At 45.0% G+C, this 24,046-nt stretch overlaps 1 protein-coding gene across 2 annotated transcripts in view; it reads right to left on the minus strand.

The window, feature by feature from the left end:
• PEX7 (peroxisomal biogenesis factor 7) overlaps positions 1-24,046 on the minus strand; it is a 280,910-nt gene that overhangs the window by 225,903 nt on the left and 30,961 nt on the right. For both annotated transcript variants that reach the window (XM_077289287.1, XM_077289286.1), the window contains exons 4-5: positions 18,529-18,606; positions 4,138-4,246 (exon numbers count right to left, since the gene is read on the minus strand). In XM_077289287.1, the coding sequence (XP_077145402.1) occupies positions 4,138-4,246; positions 18,529-18,606 (187 nt within the window). The remainder of the gene's footprint in view (positions 1-4,137; positions 4,247-18,528; positions 18,607-24,046) is intronic.

The raw sequence follows: 24,046 nt of genomic DNA on the forward strand, positions 1-24,046 counted from the left end.
AGAAAGAAAAAAAAAAACCTTGATTTTTCATTCCTTCTCTCCAGCGAACGCTACTGGGGAGAAGGAATGAATGCCGGCTTCAGCACCACACGCAGGGGGGACAGCGTTTAACTCTAGCGCTGTCTCCTGCACGGTCCGTGTGGTCCTCAGTCGGCACACGGCTGCCGCACGTGAGACACACTGATGTGCCACGCGAGCACACGGACATGGATAACTCCGGTACCGATTTTTCCGGTACCGGAATTATCTGGACGTGTGAGACTGGCCTAAAAAGGAGTGATCACACCTTGGAGAGCTGTTGCACCAAGTGGACTGACATGAATCATAGCTCCAACACGAGAGATGTCAATTGAAACAAAGACCTGTACCCTCGCCAATCAGTAACACTATGAAGCACCTATAATATATACAAACTTTTATAAAATGAGTTACCTTTTAACCCCTTAGTGACGGGGCCAAATTTTTTAAATCTGACCAGTGTCACTTTACGTGTTAATAACTCTGAAATACTTCAACAGATCCCATTGTTTTGAAGATTGTTTTTTCATGACACATTATACTTTATGATAACGGTAAATTTAGATCAATATGTTTTGTGTTTATTTATAAAAATAATTATCAGAAATTTGACAAAAATGTAAAAAATTAGCAATTGTCAAACTATGAATGATTATCCCTTTAACCCAGATAGTCATCTAATAACAAAACATTAATAAATAATGTTTCTCTCACGCCTGCTTTACATCACCGCCATTTGTAAAATGTTCTTTATTTTGTTAGCATTTTCATAGGTTTAAAAAATGTATTTTTACCACCTAAGGCTACTTTCACACTAGCGTCGTTTTGAATACGTCGCAATTAGTGTTGAGCATTCCGATACTGCAAGTATCGGGTATCGGCCGATATTTGCTGTATCGGAATTTCCGATACCGAGATCCGATACTTTTGTGGTATCGGGTATCGGGTATCGCAACAACATTAATGTAATAATGTGTAAAAGAGAGAATTAAAATAAAAAATATTGCTATACTCACCTGTCCGACGCAGCCTGGACCTCAGCGAGGGAACCGGCAGCGTTGTTTGTTTAAATTTCGCGCTTTTACTTGGTTACGTGAAGTCCCGGCTTGTGATTGGTCAGGGCGGCCATGTTGCCGGGACGCGGACCAATCACAGCAAGCCGTGACGAAATTACGTCACGGCTTGCTGTGATTGGTCCGCGTCCCGGCAACATGGCCGCCATTAACCAATCACAAGCCGTGACGTCACGGGAGGCTGGACATGCGCGTATTTTAAAAAGCGCGCGTGTCCAGCCTCCCGTGACGTCACGGCTTGTGATTGGTTAATGGCGGCCATGTTGCCGGGACGCGGACCAATCACAGCAAGCCGTGACGTAATTTCGTCACGGCTTGCTGTGATTGGTCCGCGTCCCGGCAACATGGCCGCCCTGACCAATCACAAGCCGGGACTTCACGTAACCAAGTAAAAGCGCAAATTTTAAACAAACAACGCTGCCGGTTCCCTCGCTGAGGTCCAGGCTGCGTCGGACAGGTGAGTATAGCAATATTTTTTATTTTAATTCTTTATTTTACACATTTATATGGATCCCAGGGTCTGAAGGAGAGTTTCCTCTCCTTCAGACCCTGGGAACCATCAGGAATACCGTCCGATACTTGAGTCCCATTGACTTGTATTGGTATCGGGTATCGGTATCGGATTGGATCCGATACTTTGCCGGTATCGGCCGATACTTTCCGATACCGATACTTTCAAGTATCGGACGGTATCGCTCAACACTAGTCGCAATGCGTCGTTTAGGAGAAAAAATTCATCCAGCAAAGTTGTCTGCAGTTGTCTGTTTTTTCCCCATAGACTAACATTAGCGACGCATTGCGACGTATGGCCACACGTCGCATCCATCGTGCGACGGTTGCGTCGTGTTTTGGCGAACCGTCGGCACAAAAAAAGTTACATGTAACTTTTTTTTGCGCGTCGTGTCTGCCATTTTCGACCGCACATGCGCGGTCATACTCCGACCCCTCCTCCCCGGACCTTACAATGGGGCAGCGTAAGCGTCGTAAGACTGCTTCCGCTGCCCAAGTCGGGCATTATTTTCACAACGCGCGTCGACACGTCAGGCCGACGCATAGCGACGGCCCCGTGCTGACGGCCCCGTGCCAACGCTAGTGTGAAAGCAGCAGGCTGTGGCACACGTTCAGGATTTTTCATGTTTTTTTGCGGTTTTGTGCTATAAAAACACGATAAAACTGCGGGAAAAAAAAACGCATGCATTAAGCGTCCTATTATTAGAATGCAATCCGCAATTTTTGTGCACATGTTGCGTTTTTTGCGGAATCGCATTCCGGAAAAATACGCAGCATGTTCATTCTTTGTGCTGTATCGTGGGGATTCCACGCACATAAGAATGCATTGATCCACTTACTTTCCGCATGTGGCTATGCCCACCATGCAGGAAGTAAGTGGATCATGTGCGATTGGTACCCAGGGTGGAGGAGAGGAGATTCTCGCGATGCTTCCGTTCCCAATAATGCATTGCGAAAATATCCTGTGATGATGTAGCGGTCTCACAAGACCACTACGTCATCTGGGGATTTTGCCGCTATTCATTATTGGGACAGGAGCATCGTGAGGAGCGGGAAGACTGTCGGGGACGCTTGTAAAAGCTAATTGCGTATGTAAAATGCTAGTGTTTAGCGGGAATACGCATGCCAATTCCACATGCGATATACCTGCGGCAGGAGTTGCGGAATTGCCGTGGAAATTTCCGCGGCAATTCTGCAACGTGTGCACTTAGCCTAAATGTCACTGACTTCTGAACAGGTCACTATAGCCAGCAGACTCTAAGGCCGCTATTTGGCCGTGAATTGCCACGGCAAACATCAGGACCACACAGTCATGATCTCAGGGTGCTGATGGGGATAAAGAGGGAACCCCCACACTCTGTTAACCATTTATATGATTTAGTCACTATTGACAGCAGCATCTAAGTGGTTAAACAGATTTGGACGGTGACAACACTGATCGTGGCTGATACAGCAAGTTGTCAGCTATAGTGTACAGCCGACAGGGGAGGCTATTCTTTTATATCTCAGGTCAGTAAAAAGACATATTGGCGGTCATTAAGGGATTAAAGTAACTTGAAATTTCTTCAAATCTAAAAAAAATGTACTTTATAAACGCAAAACATTTTCATAACATTTGCCATATAAAGGGTCCTGTGACATATGGAAATAAAGGCTTATAATAACTTAAAAGTGAACCCTTACAAACATGAAGTACTGCAGGACAGGACAGGGAAACACATTTTCAACATAACCTGTTCTGTTATTATCAGGAGCTCCATTGCACCAAACTTCCTTTCTCTCTGAAAAGGCAATTTGCATATTAAATTTCCCAGAGGAGCATTGCACGGCGAATAAGCCTCCTTACCTTGACAAGCCAGAGCTGGTACGTCACTCTCCATAAGGAGAAACGTTACACCTTAGACCCCAGTCCAGAGCCTCTCACCTAGCCAAATCAGTTCTCATGCTTCGCACTGACGAGGGCCAACAGCCCGAAACACCGTGTCTGCGAATTGAGATACTGATTTGGCTTTTGTTCTAAGTCATATTGCACGACTCGTTAAAGGGTTGATTGTGACTTGTAGGATCTCTACTTCAAACAAGTGGCGCTATAGAGTTCAAGTCCTCTTTTTCTCTGAACCGGCAATTTGCATGTAAATAAGGAACATAAGTGCACTAAAGGACGTATTAATACAATTGCAGTCTTCGGCTCCACCTGGATTCTTCTACCCAGCATCACCATCTGCTTCTTGATTGACAGTGTAGAGTACAGGTGATGTTATGCAGCAGAGCCTCTGTCTCTATTGTCAATCAAAAATGGGAGTGGCAGGGAGAAGTGAAGAGGAGGTGAGAACTTCAAGTGCACTGTTACGTACAACCACGCACTTGCAGTCCTAATTTCCATATGATTAAAACCTTAATCTCAGAGTAACAAAGCAATGGGCAATGACAGAATAGCTTGTTCTTCCCTGCTCTATCCTGCAGTACCTTAGGTTTCATAGGCACATTCTTACTGACAGGTACCCTTTAAAACAGTAATTTAAGTATCTCATCTTACCTGAGGCTGATGCAAAACAGCCTGGTATATGAGGCGACCAGATTGTGCTGTACACAATGTTTTCATGACCCGTGAAGGTGCACAAAGACTTTCCAACAGATGGATCCCACTAGAAGCAAAAAAACAAGAACTTACTCATTCCAGAAATGCAGACATATTAATATGTACATCAAAACAGATGTTAACCTCTTTCTTTTTTAAATCTGCACCAATTCTGCACGTCACAAATAAGCAACATGTGCATGAGTCTTCAGGATTCTCATTCACTTTGCTGACATCCGGAAACCCTTTTGGTTTTGTGACATTTCTTCACTGAAAAACTCAGCAAAAACACAACGTGTGCACACAGCCTTACAGCATGGAAATACAAAAATAAACTATTTTGTTTGTGTTTGTTCTGTTTTTATTTTTATTTTTTTTTAACTACAGTGTTTATTATCTAAAAGTAATAAAGCATAAATAAAATGACATGAAAGGTTATCACCATAATAATGCTCGCTCACAGAATAAAGTAAACACATTGGGTCCAATTTCATCAAAACCTTCAAGCCAGAATTGTGGTGTATAAGTTTTGTGATTATTGAAGCCTTCATGCCAATTTCTCCCAGTTCTGCCGGCACAGGTGCAGATGCAATGTAATACCAAATATTGTCTAATTCGTGACGTTCTGCACTCCAGAAATCTCACTCCAGTACCTGCATGGAGTGAGATACCTGGCGTAGAGCATTAAGGTGCACACCACTCATCGGACACTCCAGATTTGGTGCATGCCACTTTATAAATCATGAGTATCCGACTCCAGCATGGACCCTCATGAAGACCGGCGTGAGAAATGTTGGTCTTGATGAAACGAGCCCTTTAACTGTGCAAAGAACAGTATTGGGCTGTATGTAGTAAAGAGTTAATAACGGAAGAAAAACAAATATATATATATGCTCAATTATCCCATTCACCCCAGAGCCATTTTCCATATTTTCGTTTTTCGCTCCCCTTCTTCCCAGAGCCATAACTTTTTTATTTTTCTGTTAATATAACCATGTGACAGCTTGTTTTTGCAGGAGGAGTTGTACTTTTGAACGACACCATTAACTTTACCGTATAATATCATGGAAAACCGGAAAAAATTCCAAGTGTGGTGAAACTGGAAAAAAAAGTGCAAATCCACAATTGTTTGTTTGTTTTTTTTTACCATGTTCAGTAAATGCTAAAACTGAGCGGCCATTATGATTCTCCAGGTCATTACGAGTTCATAGACACCAAACATGTCTAGGTTCTCTTTTATTAAAGTGGTGAAAAAAAATCCAACGTTTATTTTCTTTGGACAAAGAAATAAAAAAATAGCGCTATTTTCCAAGACCTGTAGCAACTCCGTTTTGCCAGGTCTGGGGCTCGGTGAGGATCATTTTTGCTGATGTTTTTTACCTATACCATTTTGAGAAGATATAGTGTTTTGATTGCATGGTATTACATTTCATTGCACTGTTGCAGTGAGCAAAAATAAAAAAAATGTAATTCTGGAGTTTTTAATTTTTTTCTTGTTACGCCGTTTACTAATTCATCTTTTTATATTTTGATAGATCGGGCGTTTTTGAACACCACTATACCAAATTTGTGTATTTTTGATTTTTTTATGTTTTTTTTTTTTTGAATGGGGAAAAGGGGGGTATTTTAACTTTTATATTTTTTTTCAACTTTTTTTCTGCTTTATACTTGCTTTAAAAGTCTCCTTAGGAGACTTGGAGTTGCGTACGTCTGATCGCTTGTGCTACAATAGCATAGAATTAATAATCTGCTATGAACAACGGCCACGGGGCGGAGCTCATAGCACACTGGCAATGACAACCATAAGGGTCTCCTGCAGACACTGAGTTGTCATGCCAACACATCGGCGCCCGATTGTCATGTGACAAGGGCGCTGATGGGCTTCCAGCGCAATCATGCTAAATGAGGCTATCAGAGATTTATATCGGCATTTAACATTTTAACAGCTGAGGGTGGATGGCGATTCCTCCTGCAGCTGTTAGGTTTAGGAGCACATGACAGATGAATAAAATCAGCTGTCACGAGTTGGAAAAGATGCGGGCTCAGCACTGGAGCCTGGATTAAAGGGGAAAACACGACATATGACGTAATAATACGTCATATGTCATGAAGGGGTTAACAATCTATTGTGCCTCACAGGATTCAAGTATCAGAAAGCAACATTTGTCAAATAATTTGAGTCTCTTTTAGCATAACATTCCCTATCATGTGGGTGACATATGTCTGTTTACTGACAGATTCCCTTTAAAACATATAACTCTGCCCTTCACCATTCCAAAATAACCTACTTCACAACCTTCATCAGCGCACTATCCAACAATCCTACAGTAAATGACTGCAACACTTTGTACTCCATTTGTGAGTGGTTTGACCAAATCCTAAACGACTGACACTTTTTACTCCATACCCAATGAATCACTATTGTCACCTGTACCACAAAAACATTTCTAGAATTTGGCCTTTTCTTATCTTAGACTAGAGGTACCCAACCGTTCTGGGCTTGAGAGCCACATTCAGCTTTGAGAGAGGTTTATGAGCCACATTTAGGTCTAAGAAAGAGTTGCAAGGCACATCCAGATCCAGGCCCCCTCACAGTAGCGACACATAGCGCCCCCATTACTAGTATAATGACAGCCAAAGCTTTTCCACAGAAATCACACCAAGCCAGCATACCAAGATCCAGAGGTTCCCACAATATCGCCATTCAGTATTCCCGCATCAATCACTCCCATCACACTGTTGCATCCAGCAGGGCCGGCTCCAGGTTTTTGAGGGCCCCGGGCGAAAGAGTCTCAGTGGGCCCCTTTAACACATACCACGATTCATGATGCACAGATACAGCAGCGAAATATAGGTATAGTACAATGCCAGATTTCACTTCTTACATGAGTGATAGCTATTGTAAATTCTACAATACCACACAGCAGAGGGGCTTTATATAAGTTAACCCCTTATATGCCAATTATGCGAGAGCGATGCGGTAGCCTTGCATTGCAATTTCATCACCCGAAGCGTCCATATTTCTATGCAGCTGCACACTCCTGTCCAAAGAACGGGCGGCTGTGCAGGGTGAAGTGATGCGAGGTTCTTGCAAGTATATACACTACTATATATAGTAGTATAATTCAGCGCCATAGCGGTATAATGCACCCCCATAGTGTATAATATGCCCCAAGCGCGGCTTTACAAAAAAAATCCAAGTGTCCTCCACTCGATGCATCTGAGGCCCGGACCTTCGCTCCGGCGTATGACAGTGATGTCATATGCCGGCTAAGGGCCTCCTGATGTCAGCTGCTGGCCTGTGATTGGCTGGCAGATGTTAACTGTTGCCGTGCAGTAGCAATCTCCCACACAGGAACAAATGTTAACTGCCTGTGCGTCTGAGGACACCCGATCAGATGCTGAGGTGGCAGAAGCCTTTAGGCTATGTGCACACTTTGCGGATTCCACTGCGGATCCGCAGCGGATTTGACCGCTGCGGGTCCGCAGCAGTTTCCCATGAGTTTACAGTGCAATGTAAACCTATGGGAAATGAAAACCGCTGTGCACATGCTGCGGAAAAAAACATGCGGAAACGCAGCGGATTACATTCCGCAGCATGTCACTTCTTTGTGCGGATTCCGCTGCAGGTTTCCACCTGCTCCAATAGGAAACTGCAGGTGAAAACCCGCAGAGGAAACCGCACTAAAAACCGTGATAAATCCGCAGTGAAAAACCGCAGCGGTTTTGCACTGTGGATTTAGCAAATCTGCTGCGGAAAAATCCGCAGCAGAATCCGCAAAGTGTGCACATAGCCTTAGCTGGGGCCTGCTGAGCAGAGGAGAGGGGGCCCCATCTGCTCATCGGGCCCCATCCAGTAAGGGCAGTAATGCCCTGATGGCGGCCCTGCTTAGGTCAGTGGGTTTGGGAAGAAGGATACTTATATTATAAAGTTTTCGGGAATATTAGGAATAATTAAAATATATAAAATAATTGTCCAGCTGAAAAAAGTGTAAGGCCGGGGTCCCACAAGTGATGATTCTCTCATGTGAGAGAATCGGCTCAATTATGCCACTGACACTCAGATCAAACTCTCATCCGAGTGTCATCTGATTCTCTTGCATGAGAAAATAGGAGCATATTGAGAAGACAAGGACACTTAATTTCTACATCTTCTCTACTGTCTGAGGCCGTGGATGTCAGACTGCACTCAGATGACAGCTGAGTGCAGCCTGAAGTTTCATATGCATCCATAGATTTCAATGGGTCCGTGTAATCCGAATTCCAGAGCCACTCGAAGCGTGCTGCAGATTTTTCCACTGACGATTTTTCCACACGTCCTCAGCTGTGTTATACGCTCGTGTGAGCGAGGACTAAGACCCTTTATTCCCCCTGCAGATCTTCTCTCATTAGCCTCTCATGCTAAGTCCGGCCCCAATTACTTTTCTATAGTACTGTGGAATTTGTGGCATACTTTTACCATATACTGTGTTTGTATCTATCTATATATATATATATATGTCTATCTATATATATATATATATATATATATATATATATATATATATATATATATATATATATATATATATATATATATACACTCACCGGCCACTTTATTAGGTACACCATGCTAGTAACGGGTTGGACCCCCTTTTGCCTTCAGAACTGCCTCAATTCTTCGTGGCATAGATTCAACAAGGTGCTGGAAGCATTCCTCAGAGATTTTGGTCCATATTGACATGATGGCATCACACAGTTGCCGCAGATTTGTCGGCTGCACATCCCAAAGATGCTCCATACAAGGCAGGATGGATCCATGCTTTCATGTTGTTTACGCCAAATTCTGACCCTACCATCCGAATGTCGCAGCAGAAATCGAGACTCATCAGACCAAGCAACGTTTTTCCAATCTTCTACTGTCCAATTTCGATGAGCTTGTACAAATTGTAGCCTCAGTTTCCTGTTCTTAGCTGAAAGGAGTGGTACCCGGTGTGGTCTTCTGCTGCTGTAGCCCATCTGCCTCAAAGTTCGACGCACTGTGCGTTCAGAGATGCTCTTAGGCCTACCTTGGTTGTAACGGGTGGCGATTTGAGTCACTGTTGCCTTTCTATCAGCTCGAACCAGTCTGCCCATTCTCCTCTGACCTCTGGCATCAACAAGGCATTTCCGCCCACAGAACTGCCGCTCACTGGATTTTTTTTCTTTTTCGGACCATTCTCTGTAAACCCTAGAGATGGTTGTGCGTGAAAATCCCAGTAGATCTGCAGTTTCTGAAATACTCAGACCAGCCCTTCTGGCACCAACAACCATGCCACGTTCAAAGGCACTCAAATCACCTTTCTTCCCCATACTGATGCTCGGTTTGAACTGCAGGAGATTGTCTTGACCATGTCTACATGCCTAAATGCACTGAGTTGCCGCCATGTGATTGGCTGATTAGAAATTAAGTGTTAACAAGAAGTTGGACAGGTGTACCTAATAAAGTGGCCAGTGAGTGTATATGTCTATCTATATATATATTCAAGTAAAAAAGGCAGCACACTGCAGCGCTAAGACATGCAAACATGAAACATGAAAACTGAACTGCAATACTGCACTAGAAACATGAAAAATGAGAGCGTTTAGCGCATAAAAATGGCCAATTTTATGTGTACCTGATAGCCCCTTTACGGCATCTCTCTTATATCAGGTCCTACGCTTGCCTACCTCGAGGTATTGCAGTTCAGTTTTCATGTTTCATGTTTGCATGTCTTAGCGCTGCAGTGTGCTGCCTTTTTTACTTGACTGTATATGAGTTGGTTACTCTAGGTTCAGCACCTGTTCACACTTAGTCTATGTATGGATGTGACGGTCAGTTTTTTCAAATATAATATCTATATATATATGTCTATCTATATATATATGTCTATCTATTTATATATATATTTATACAGTGTGTGGTCATGTTACATAACATCTCTAGAAGAGGAGCCTGTTCGGTGGCTATAAATCCTGACGAGCCCCCTCCAGAGATCAGAGAAGGATAAGGCTTCTGTGCCTCACATCTGCCCCCTGACAGGACACCACAGCTCCATTCTGAAGACTGAAGTTTGGAGAAGTGCAGGGAATTTTGAGAGGGGGTTGCTGTGTCCTGTCAGGGGGCAGGTTATGCTTCTCTGCAGGAGGTGAAGGTGCACTCAGCTCTGCTATTTTCATGATAGATGGGTCAGACTCAGGACATACTGTGGCAGCTGCTGTGCTGATTAACGCTGTCAATGAGCAGTGAGCACAGTAGCCAACTCACTGATGATGGTCGGCTGCAGGGACTAGAGCCTGTCAGGACACCGTCCATAAACTTAAACAACACAGGCTCAGACAACACTCACCGGGGGAGGGGGGCTGCTCCGTGACTCACTCCTGACTGTACTGTGTGACGGGACAGGAGCACAGCACACTGGAACTGCACTAAGGCTACGTTCACATTTGCGTTGTGCGCCGCAGCGTCGGCGCCGCAGCGCACAACGCAAACAAAAACGCGGCCAAACGCATGCACAACGCTGCGTTTTGCGCCGCATGCGTCCTTTTTTTCATTGATTTTGGACGCAGCAAAAATGCAACTTGCTGCGTCCTCTGCGCCCCGACGCGGGCGCCGCAGGGACGCATGCGGCGCCAAACGCAAGTGCACCGCATGTCCATGCACCCCCATGTTAAATATAGGGGCGCATGATGCATGCGGCGCCGCTGCGGCGCCCGACGCTGCGGCGAGGACCGCAAATGTGAACGTAGCCAAGCCCGCTCAGCCGGGATTGGATGCTGGAAAGTCCCGCCCTCCTGTTGCTCAGCACTGGCTGCCTCTCCCAGCTGTCTGTCACAATGCTGACTCCTGCTTCCTCCGCACACACACCGCTCTGGTTTGTAAAAATTCTGACCGCGGGCCCCTCCAGCTCCTGGGTCCCTTACACCAGTGTGTGTGCGCTGTATCCCAGGCAGCGTGAGTGGGCCCCCCCCCGTCTCCCCAGGGCCCCGGCACTTGCCCAGGTACTGCGGGTGCTAACGCCGGCCCTGGCATCCAGCCTCAAGCACTTCCACCGATCTCCATCTTACCATACCTAAATTATCTCCAGACCCCCAAGCTGGCAGGCAGCCGTGAGCCACACATCATGGGCCTGTGAGCCTGTAGCTCCCGAGCCACAGGTTAGGGACCCCTACCTCAGACTCTGCAAAAATTCTTTAGTCATGCACACACGCTGCGTATTGTGATGCATAAATTTCTGCAACGTTTCTACATTTCTTGGCAGGAAAAACACTGCGTCCAAAATTCATGTTTTTGCATGTGCTTTTTCACCTGCGTTTTTTCAGCGTTTTGGATGAATACTAGTGCCTTGTTTTTATTTCTCTGTTTATGTTTTTCAGGTTCCATTTGTGGACTATGTTGGACTTCGTTAATTATGTCAGACCTGCATGGGAACTTTTTGTTTTTTATAAAATGGTGAACCAGGGAAAGTGTGGGAGAGTATTTATTTAAATTAAAAAGTGTGTTTTTTCTTTTTACTTACTGCATGTCACGCCGCCTCCTCTGCCGCCTCCTGCAGCCGCTCATACTTACCTGTTCCCAGCGTCCGGGCGCGGCTCTCCTGCAGCTTCCTCTCTCCAGCGCTCGCTCCCGACCTCTGCTGGCCGTCGGGCGTGCGCGCACGTCAGGTTCTCTTCTGTGCGTGCGCACCTGTAACCTCTGCTGGCTCCTTCTGTCCGGTCCTCTCTATCGTTCTGGAGGACCCTCTTCACCCAGAAGTAAGGAGCTGCGTTCCTATTTCTTCCTCTCTGTATCTCACCCCTGTGCCTGATGATCACTTGTGTCTTCCTAGTGCTCCAGGCCGCACGTGTGTTCTGTGCGTCTTCTGTTCCCTGATTCTATGTCCTGTTTTCTCTCCGCAGAACCTCTCGGTACTCACAGCCCTGGCAGTTCCTGTGTTCCCGCAGTCCCTGTCGCTCTACAGTTCCAAGTGTCCCTGCAGCCCCCGTCGCTTGTCTGTTACTGTGCTTCCGCTATCCCAGCGCCTCTGCAGCCCCTGTGCCTCGGCAGTCCCAGCCGCTCTGCGGTTCCTGTGTCTCCCCTCTGCTCCAGTAGTTCCTGTCTCCCAGCGGTCTCTGTGTTTCTACAGTCCTGAGTCCCTGTAGTACTCCGTCTGTCCTTAGTCTCTTCCGTTCCCACCAGTCTTTGTTTCTCATTTACTCCTCACGGTCCTGACTCTCCGTTCCTTCTTCCCTTTTTCCTCCTAGGTCCCTCCGGCTTCCGTGGCGATAGTCCCTCACGGTCCTGCCCCTAACTCTCCCTGTATAGGGGGAGGTCTATCTGGTCAGCTCGGCCGTGAGGGGATCGTCGTCACGGTCTAGTGGGTCCACTCTTTCTATCTTGGTAACCTCACAGTATCATCAGGCCATGGACCCCGCTGGTGTCGCCGCTACTCAGAAGGAGTTACTCTTCTTACGTGAAAACCAGACCAGGATAATGTCTTTCCTTAAGAACATGGAGTCTCGTCTTGCGGCTTTACAGTCCTCTGATCCAGGTAATGCTTCGCAGCTGGCAGCGCTTCAGCAGGAGTTAGGTCAATAACGAGACACTCAGTCTCATATTTTGAATTTTATGGCCTCAGTAGATGATCGGCTTCTTTCTCTCCAAAATACTGCCACTGTTCCAGTTCAGGCCTCCGCTCCCCAACCTTCGCCCCGTTTGGCTAGGCCTCCTCGGTATGGTGGGGATCCAAAATTATGCCGCGGATTTCTAAATCAATGTCTACTGCATCTTGAATTATCTCCGCTTCTCTATCCCTAGACCGAGCTAAGGTAGCTTTTGTTGTTTCCCATTTGGAAGGCGAGGCTCTGGCGTGGGCTAATCCCCTCTGGGAACGAGACGATCCGCAGGTTACTCAACTCGCCCCTTTTTTGGATACTTTTCGCAAGGTATTTGATGAACCTGGTCGTCTGGTCTCAACCACAGAGTCCTTCTTCAATCCTCTCCTCCCCTGATTCTGTCCGTTATTTTACATTTGGGTTCCCGTCGTTTTTCTCTTGGCGCTTATGTTGATTCTGGAGCTGCTGGAAACTTTGTTCAACTTGAAGTAGTAAACAGACTAGAGATACCTGTTAGACCTTTGGAGACTCCTAGACATATAGCTTCTGTCGATGGTCAGCTTTTGCGGGAGACCATCAACTTGGTTACAGAGGAAGTTGAACTTCAGATTGGAGCTCTACACTGTGAGAAATTGTTTTTTTTTGTCTTGCCCTCGTTGTCTCATTCTTTTCTTCTGGGCCTTCCTTGGCTAAGAAATCACGAGCCCACCCTGGACTGGCGTACAGGTGACATTTTACGTTGGGGACAGTCTTGTCAGAATAGGTGCCTGCTCACCATCAAGCCTACTGGTGTCTCTCGTTCCACTCCAGAATCTGTGGATCTTCCATCGGCTTATCGCTTTTTTTCGGATGTGTTTAATAAAAAGGAGGCAGAGACCCTACCACCGCATTGCCCTTACGACTGTCCGATTGATTTGGTTCCTGGTTCTGCTCCCCCTAGAGGTCGTATTTATCCTCTGTCGCCTACTGAGACTCAAGCCATGACCAAGTACATCCAGGAGAATCTGGCCAGAGGCTTTATTCGAAAGTCTTCTTCACCAGCAGGAGCTGGGTTTTTTTTTGTTAAGAAGGATGGTTCCCTTCGTCCATGCATTGACTACCGGGGCCTCAATTACATCACGATCAAAAACAAGTACCCACTTCCTTTAATTCCTGAACTTTTTGATCGTTTGCATGGGGTGCGAATTTTCACCAAACTAGATCTTCGAGGGGCCTATAATTTGGTCCGTATTCGCTCTGGAGACGAGTGGAAGACTGCGTTCAACACCAGGGATGGTCATTACGAATATTTGGTTATGCCCTTTGGCTTATGCAACGCTCCCGCAGTCTTCCAGGAGTTGGTGAATGACGTTTTTCAGGATCTCCTTTACACCTGTGTAGTAGTGTACCTGGATGATATTCTCGTGTTTTCACCAGATCTGTCTGCCCACAGGAGGGATGTTCGGCAAGTACTTCTGCGTCTGAGAGAGAATCGGCTTTATGCAAAACTTGAGAAGTGCGTCTTCGAGCAGCCATCTCTACCGTTCCTGGGTTTCATAATATCCAATGCCGGTCGGCGTATGGATCCAGAAAAGGTTTCCGCTGTGCTAAACTGGTCTCGTCCTCATGGAGTTAAGGCTATTCAGCGCTTTCTCGGATTTGCCAACTATTATCGACAGTTTATCCCTCACTTCTCCTCCTTATCGGCTCCCATCTCCTCCATGATTCGTAAGGGTGCCAACCCTCACCTTTGGTCCTCTGAGGCCGAAGAGGCTTTCCAATCTCTCAAGCAAGCCTTTGCCTCTGCGCCAATTCTTCAACGTCCAGTTGCCAGTAAACCCTTTGTCCTTGAAGTTGATGCTTCTGCCGTCAGAGCCGGAGCTGTGCTCTCTCAAAGATCTTCTTCTGGTCACCTTGTGCCTTGTGGTTTTTTTTCCAAGATTTTTTCTCCTCCAGAAAGGAATTATTCCATCGGAGATAAGGAGCTATTGGCCATTAAATTGGCACTGGAGGAGTGGCGATATCTCTTAGAGGGAGCCTTACATCGCTTTGTGATCTACATGGATCACAAGAATCTGGCTTACATTCGTTCAGTGAAAAGACTGAATCCGCGACAGGCCAGGTGGGCCTTGTTCTTCCTCCGGTTCGATTTTGAACTTCGTTTTCTGCCTGGCAATAAAAACTCCAAAGCCGACGCTCTGTCCAGGTCGTTTCTTTCGGAGGATATTGAGGAGAAGCCTGCGCACATTATAGATCCTGCCAGAATCATCACAGTCGCCCCGGTCTCTTTCTCATCTTTGCCTCCAGGTAAAACCTTTGTCACCGAGGGGAACAGGAGACACCTCTTACTTTGGGGTCATGCTTCCAAACTGGCTGGACATGTTGGTTTTAAGAAGACCTTCCGTTTGATTTCTCGTTACTACTGGTGGCCTACCCTGTCTAAAGACGTCCGGAGTTTTGTCGTCTCTTGTCCTTCCTGTGCCAGGAATAAGATTCCCAGACAATTGCCTTCCGGACTTCTACACCCTCTGCCTTCTTCTCCATGGCAACATCTATCTATGGATTTCATTACGGACTTGCCTAGTTCCTCTGGTTGCTCCGTTATCTTTGTGGTCATGGATCGCTTTTCTAAAATGGCTCATCTCATCGCTCTCTCTGGTTTACCTTCTGCTCAAGAATTGGCAAAGATTTTTGTTCATCATGTTTTTCGTCTTCATGGTCTTCCTCAACATATTGTCTCTGATCGTGGAGTTCAATTCATCGCCCGATTCTGGAGATCCCTCTGCAAGTCTATGAATATCTCGCTTGACTTCTCCTCGGCCTACCATCCACAATCCAATGGCCAAGTGGAACATACAAATCTGACATTGATGACCTATCTTCGTCATTTCACTAATGCCCATCAGAATGACTGGTCGGATTTACTTCCATGGGCCGAATTCTCCTACAATAACCATCCCAGCGAATCTTCTAGCAAGTCTCCATTTTTTATCGTCTTTGGTCAACATCCTGGCCTTCCTCTACCGGTTCCTCCTGTCTCTGCTGTACCAGCGGCTGATCTTCTGTCTAGACAGTTCTCCAGGGTCTGGCAGGAGACTAAGTCCGCTCTAGAGTTAGCTCAATCTAGGATGCAAAGACATGCCGATAAAAGGCGTCTTGATCCTCCCATATTTCATCCTGGGGATAAGGTCTGGGTTTCTTCTAAATTTAATCTCCTTAAAATCCCTTCTCATAAACTGGGTCCCCGTTACATCGGTCCTTTCCAAGTTTTGACTCGCATTAATGATGTTTCTTATAAGCTCAAATTACCTGCCTCTCTTCGTATTTCTAATTCTTTTCATGTGTCTCTCCTCAAACCAGCAGTGTTTAATCAGTTTCATGCTTCTCCTCTTTGTTCTCCTTCGCCTGTTTCTGCTGATGATATCTTTGAAGTTAGGGACATTCTTGCCATGAAAAAACGCAGGGGAAAAACTTTGTTTTTGGTTGACTGGAAGGGTTTTGGTCCTGAGGAGAGGTCCTGGGAGCCCCGAGAGAATATTCAGGCTCCTCGAATTTTGTCCACATTTCTCTCTAGCCTTAGGAAGAGGGGAGGTAAAGACGGGGGTACTGTCACGCCGCCTCCTCTGCCGCCTCCTGCAGCCGCTCATACTTACCTGTTTCCGGCGTCCCGGCGCGGCTCTCCTGCAGCTTCCTCTCCAGCGCTAGCTCCCGACCTCTGCTGGCCGTCGGGCGCGCGCGCACGTCAGGTTCTCTTCTGTGCGTGCGCACCTGTAACCTTTGCTGGCTCCTTCTGTCCGGTCCTCTCTATCGTCCTGGAGGACCCTCTTCACCCGGAAGTAAGGTGCTGCGTTCCTATTTCTTCCTCTCTGTATCTCACCCCTGTGCCTGATGATCACTTGTGTCTTCCTAGTGCTCCAGGCCGCACGTGTGTTCTGTGCATCTTCTGTTCCCTGATTCTATGTCCTGTTTTCTTTCCGCAGAACCTCTCGGTACTCACAGCCCTGGCAGTTCCTGTGTTCCCGCAGTCCCTGTCGCTCTGCAGTTCCTAGTGTCCCTGCAGCCCCCGTCGCTTCTCTGTTACAGTGCTCCCGCTATCCCAGCGCCTCTGCAGCCCCTGTGCCTCTGCAGTCCCAGCCGCTCTGCGGTTCCTGTGTCTCCCCTCTGCTCCAGTAGTCCCTGTCTCCCAGCGGTCTCTGTGTTTCTACAGTCCTGAGTCCCTGTGGTACTCCGTCTGTCCTTAGTCTCTTCCGTTCCCACCAGTCTTTGTTTCTCGTTTACTCCTCAAGGTCCTGACTCTCCGTCCCTTCTTCCCTATTTCCTCCTAGGTCCCTCCGGCTTCCGTGGCGATAGTCCCTCGCGGTCCTGCCCCTAACTCTCCCTGTATAGGGGGAGGTCTATCTGGTCAGCTCGCCCGTGAGGGGATCGTCGTCACGGTCTAGTGGGTCCACTCTTTCTATCTTGGTAACCTCACACTGCAAAAAAAAAGCTGCAAATCTGCGATTATTTTAGAGTTGTGCTTTTATAGCTTTTTTTTACTGACTTCATTGAAGAAAATTCTTGAAAAAAACGCTGCAGAAACGCTGAAAGAATTGACATGATACAGATTTAAATCTGCACCACATCTGCAAGTCACAAATGAGCAACGTGTGCATGACACTTCAGAATTCTCATTCACTGAGCTGGCAACAGGATTCCCTGCAGGTTTTGCGACAAAAATGAGACATATGCACACAAGCCTTACAGTTTCATCGTTTTTATTGTTGAAGATAGACATAAGTCCATCAAGTTCAAATTATAACCTAATATGTTAATTCAGAGGAAGTCATAAACTCCATGAGGCAAATGCTAATTGCCCCATATTAAGGGGAAAATTCCTTCCTGATTCCATATAAAGCAATCAAACTAGTTCCCTGGATCAACTTCCCATCTCAGAATATAGTACCTATAACTTGTAATATTATATTTTTCAAGAAAAGCACCTAGGCCATCCATGAACTTTTGTTGCTCCGATTCATTCTACTCTGGACTATTGTAACTCTACTAATCGGTCTCCCTCTTACCAAACTCTTCCCCAATCTCCAATCGATTCTTAATGCAGAAGCCAGGGTTATATTTCTGTCCAGCCACTACACCAATACTTCCACACTGTCATTGCACTGGTTGCCCATCCACAACAGAGAACAATCTCTCCGTAGTTTTGCACCACCCTAAATCTCCTCTATCATCTGTCTACCTCTCATGCTCTCCATTCTACTTATGATCTTAAACCATCATCTGAATCTTCCACTCCCATCTCCAGCACTACCTTCGTACTGCGCCAGTTAAAACTAACTTGGACAATCTAATTAATTCCCAGTGTTCACAGTTTTAAGAGTGTCCTAATAACACGTTTCTATAGACTGGCCTGCCACCTCACCATTAATTTAACTATCCCATTAACCCTTCCTACATTTTATTTAGAAATCTGGTCCCTTTTATTATCTGTTTCCACACCCTCCATGCACGTTTTATCTAAGTGTCACCCATATTTCTTCACCGACTTTCAGCTTACAAGCCGGGTCCTCTCTCCTCTTGGTATGTGCTGAACTATGTGTTACTTTGAAATGTCTTGTATTGTTTGTACAAGTTCCTTCTGAAATGTAAAGTGCTGCAGAATATATTGGTAATATAGAGATAAAAATTCTTAATATTAAAACATACCATGGTACACACATACATCAACAAACAGAAAACACAAAAGACATATGATTTCAAACAGTAGTGTCACCACTAACTTACTAATTTTGCAGTACGATCCCAGGATCCGGATATCAGAAGCTGCTCTCCTCTTGTCTGACTCCAATCTACGCTGTAAACCTACAATAGATAAGAAAAAAAAAGAATGATTACTACCAGCAGCTTGTTGTATGCCCGTAGGACATGGTTACTAAAAAGACTCAATTCATTATCGTCGCATTGATCACAATCATAGAGCAACATTAAGAAAACAAATAATATCAGTCATGGAAGAGGCAAAGTTCTGATTTAATTTTGGACTGGACTCAAAGTTATGAAACACCTAGGAGATGCTAGATCTCCGCATCCTTCACCCAAATTACCAGCAATATCAGTGAAAAAAAAAACTAGTTTATCATTATCCAGATGGTCATTCTTCCCTGACCAACCGCATACATAGACATTGGCCGCATACATCAAGGACTTTTTGTAGGCTGCTTTTTCAGTAGAGATTTGACTAGGGAAAGTGTAGTAGAGGCCAGGGCATTGCAATTCCAAAGGTTTCCTTACAAGCTTGTCCAAAACCTTGATGTCCATTCACCTCTCCACCACTCTCCTATCTGACGCCCAGTGGGTTGCAGAGCACTAGCACTGCTGCCACCATGCCACAGTTCACCAACGAAAGAGTATCAAGGAAATAGGGCTCGCAGAGGCCAAAGATGAAGTGGACATGAGTTCTAGAATATGACATGTGCTTAATGGGTACTGTGGAGGTCATAATAGAAGCGACAGTGAAATCTGGATATCGCAGTGACATCTGGAGAATAAAAAAGGACAAAAAATGTCCTTTAAACATGTACTTCAATGATAATGAAAAAAAGGAATAAACTAAAAGGAACCCAGTTGTCAAGCTGAACTTATGCACCCTATAACATCTCACCGGCCAACTGCTGTTTGCACATTTACCAGTAGAATGTATGTAAAAAAAAAAAAAAGAAGTAAAAAAAGCAACACCTCACGCTGATCTAAAGAAACCTTCCTCTGTGTGTTGCTCTTTCTAATTGCTTTGGCTATTAAAATTCATGTCTTCCCATTGCAGAGAAGGATTACCATAACCGAACTTTCATAAAGAAAACACTTTCTCCCAGCAGTAAGACGGCTGTGTCATTATCTGCAGTCTGTGCAGTACCGAAACACGTACCTATTAAAACTCGAGAAGGAGAATTGAATAGGGTTTTGTCAAACTTTCTAGCTTATTCCACAAGGGTAATACAAGAAAGTTGTTCATGTAGTCAACCGGGACTACCTGCTTACATTCTATGTGTGCGTTACAGAACTGGTGCCAGAACCTCAGCTTAGAGAATCAATAATAACTTAGTAACCAGATACATTTTTAACTAAGTCAAGGGTTGAAAAATACATGAAAAATTTTCTCTTTGCACCTCAGCAATGTTGTATTAGGCACCGAATATAATTTTCTTTTGTGAAACATTTCCATCACAAAAGCTTGTTGGCAGAGGGAAGCATGAAGTGCTCTAAAATTTCCTGGCAGACGGCTGCACTGACTTCGGTCTTGATAGGTGGGAAAACTTGCAAAATTGGTAGTGTATCAAAAACTTATTTTCCCCACTGTATACATGATCCCCATCCTGGTATATATGGCCCTCATTCTGTTATATATGATCACCATCCTGATATATATGGCCCTCATCCTGGTATATATGATCCCCCATCGTTGTATACAGTATATGATCCCCATCCTGTTATATATGTCCTCCTTCATGCTGCACACATAAAAAAATAAACAATTCTACTCCTCTTTCCACTGCTCCCACGCAGTGAGTCTTCTGATCCCGGCACCTGACGTCACTGTGTAAGTGGTGCAGCGCATGAAGTTAATGCCATGCCCCCCCAAACGCCAACGTCATCTACCATAATCACTGCTCCTCAGGCCTGGGACTATGGGTGTAGTGAGCAGGGAATATTCATTATCCTTAATACTGGTCTCACATGATCGCCCAGTCGCTGGAGGAAGCTGGCTGCTGTGGCTAACATGTCTGCCTGCTATTAAAGAAAATCAATATTCCTTGCTCCTTAATCCTACAATCCCGCCCACCTCTCACTGCCACCTTCAGTGCAGAAGGGGTCATGAATATTGCCCCCCCCCCCCAGTCTATAAATTGTAGCCTGCAGCCGCCCAGAGAAGGCGCATTTATTAGCAGTGAGGGGGGTATTTGGGAGTGCAGAATTGATTGATTGTGTGGACAGGTGTCTTTTATACAGGTAACAAGTTCAAACAGGTGCAATTAATACAGGTAATGAGTGCAGAGCAGGAGGGTTTCCTAAAGAAAAACAAACAGGTATGTTAGCTAGAACGCTTGCTGGTTGGTAGGTGATCAAATGCTTATTTCAGGCAAGATAATTATTTAAAAATCATGAAATGTGATTTTGTTGGTATTTATTTTTAGATTCTGTCTCTTACAGACCTGTCCATTTGTTGTAGGTGGGGAAACTTGCAAAATCGGCAGTGTATACTTATTTTCCCCACGGTACCAGGATGGGATAAGGATGGGCCTTATTAGTACAGAGTTGGGGGACATTACTTCCATAACAGTGTCATCAGCAGATCCCCAAAACAGTGCATCATACCCACATTTTTTGCTTCAAATATTTTTTTTTATTTTCCTCCTCTAACACTTACCTGAATATTTGCTTGTGGAAATTTCTGAAAGGTTTCTGCATCTCTTGGCAGCAAATAAAGTTGTTTTTTTTAGCTAAATAAAGATATTTAAAAAAAAGTTTTGTAATGTAATTTTTTGGTTCAACACCACCTTTTTCATTCTGATGCAGTAGGACAATAATAATAATAAGAATAATAATAGTAATAATGGGATTAGGGATTGGTGACAGCAGCTGTCATTGACACCAAGCCCTAGGTTTAGTAATGAAAAGGTGTCAGCCAGACACCCTCATTACTAAGCTGATAAGTAAACATACACCCACACACATTGTAACCAGCGTATGTAAGGCATGGATATTGACCCCCCCTCCCAGACTAAAAACATCAGCTCTCAGCCACCCCATAAAAGCAGCATCTATAAGATGTACCAAATCTGGAGCTTAGTCTCACTCTTCTCACTTGCCCTGGTGCGTCGCAAGCGGGGTAATGGGTGGGGGGATTGATGTCACCTTTGTATTGTCAGGTGACACCAAGCCCACAGGTTAGTAATGGAGAGGCGTCTATGAGACACCACCATTACTAACCCCATAGTGATATTATACACAGTCCTCCATTGAATCTAAATTAAATCATACTCGCTGAACGCCTAATACACTAAAGCCAAAGTCTCCTGTAACAAAAATAAAATAATAAATCAAAATATTCCTCACCTATCCGCCGAGAAGATAATAATCCATAATGTCTCACGATGGTCTTGATGACTTTGAGGGCAGTCACAGATGTGACTGCTCTCAAGGTCAGCCAGCTACAAGCTGACACAGGAGGTAATCGCTTCTGCAGTGTATAGCACTGAGCTGCAATAATAGAGTTCACCGGAATTCATCAGCTGATCAGCTCCGGTGATCTCCCTTACCGCACCACCACTGCATAAGAAAGTTCTCACACAGCAGAGGTGCAGTGAGATATCTGGGGCTCATCAGTTGATAAACTCTAGCGAACTCTCTCATCGCAGCTCAGTGCTATACACTGCAAGAGTGCTATACACTGCAGTAACATCTCCCGCTCTCACGATGTAACTGTTCTACACGTGAGATTGCCGGGAGACACTCTGGATTAGGTGGACTACGGTGGACAGGAGAGTATATGGTTGTTTTATTATTTTTGATTGTTTACAGGAGACATGGGCATCAAGGATTGGGCGTTGAGGCGAGTACATTTTTTTATTTTACATTTTTATAGCAGACAAGTGTATCAGGGATTTGGTGTTAGGTGAGAATACTGTGTTTCTCATTATGTGACCGCGATGTCACAAAGGTCCTTCGCGGAGCGCAATGCATCCATGGGAACGGAGGCCATCGCATGCACCGCTGAGAACCGGGAGAACTCCGGGGGCCGTCGTAAGGTAAGTATATCCATATTTTTATTTTTATTCTATATTTTTTACACGAATATGGATCCCAGGGCCTGAAGGAGAGTCTCCTCTCCTCCAGACCCTGGGAACCATCCGGGACCGCTCCCTGCACCATATGCGGCAACCTCAGAGCTCCACACATGCCGTACCCGGCGTGTAAGACAACCCCCGACCTTTGAGAAGATTTTCAGGGGTCAAAAAGTCGTCTTATACGCCGGAAAATAAGGTATATCTGCATAACACTGATCATTTTCCTCTCAGCCTCGCTATATGTGTTCTTAGATATAGCTCTTCCTTTTTAATTCAGTTTATGCCTGCTATATACAGTGGGTACGTAAAGTATTCAGACCCCTTTAAATTTTTCACTCTTTGTTTCATTGCAGCCAGTTGGTAAATTCAAAAAACTTCATTTTTTTCTCATTAATGTACACTCTGCACCCCATCTTGACTGAAAAAAACAGAAATGAAGTAATTTTTGCTAATTTATTAAAAAAGAAAAACTGAAATATCACATGGTCATAAGTATTCAGACCCTATGCTCAGTATTAAGTAGAAGCACCCTTTTGCGCTAGTACAGCCATGAGTCTTCTAGGGAATGATGCAACAAGTTTTTCACACCTGGATTTGGGGATCCTCTGCCATTCTTCCTTGCAGATCCTCCCCAGTTCCGCCAGGTTGGATGGTGACTGTTAGTGGACAGCCATTTTCAGATCTCTCCAGAGATGCTCAACTGGGTTTAGGTCAGGGCTCTGGCTGGGCCAGTCAAGAATGGTCACAGAGTTGTTCTGAAGCCACTCCTTTGTTATTTTAGCTGTGTGCTTAGGGTCATTGTCTTGGCCAAGTCTAAGGTCCACAGTACTCTGGAAGACGTTTTCATCCAGGATATCTCTGTACTAGACTTCTGGTGGTCCCAAACTTCTTCCATTTAAGGATTATGGAGGCCACTGTGCTCTTAGGAACCTTGATTACTGCAGACATTCTGTTGTAACCTTGGCCAGATCTGTGCATTGCCACAATTCTGTCTCTGAGCTCCTGGGCCAGTTCCCTTGACCTCATGATTCTCATTTGGTCTGACATGCACTGAGAGCTGTGAGGTCTTATGTACACAGGTGTGTGCCTTTCCAAATCAAGTCCTATCAGTTTAATTAAACACAGCTGGACTCCAATGAAGGAGTAGAACCATCTCAAGGAGGATCACAAGGAAATGGACAGCATGTGACTTAAATATGAGTGTCTGAGCAAAGGGTCTGAATACTTATGACCACGTGATATTTCTGTTTTTCTTTTTTATTACATTTGCAAAAATGTATACATTTCTGTTTTTTTTTCAGTCAAGATGGGGTGCAGAGTGTACATTAATGAGAAAAAAAAATGAACGTTTTTGAATGTACCAAATGGCTGCAATAGAACAAAGAGTGAAAAATTTAAAGGGGTCTGAATACTTTCCGTACCCACTGTAGCTACATTTTTTTTAATCTTTTCAAGGTGGG

This window comes from Ranitomeya variabilis, chromosome 2 (assembly GCF_051348905.1).
Source record: "Ranitomeya variabilis isolate aRanVar5 chromosome 2, aRanVar5.hap1, whole genome shotgun sequence".
NCBI classification, from domain to species: Eukaryota; Metazoa; Chordata; class Amphibia; order Anura; family Dendrobatidae; genus Ranitomeya; species Ranitomeya variabilis.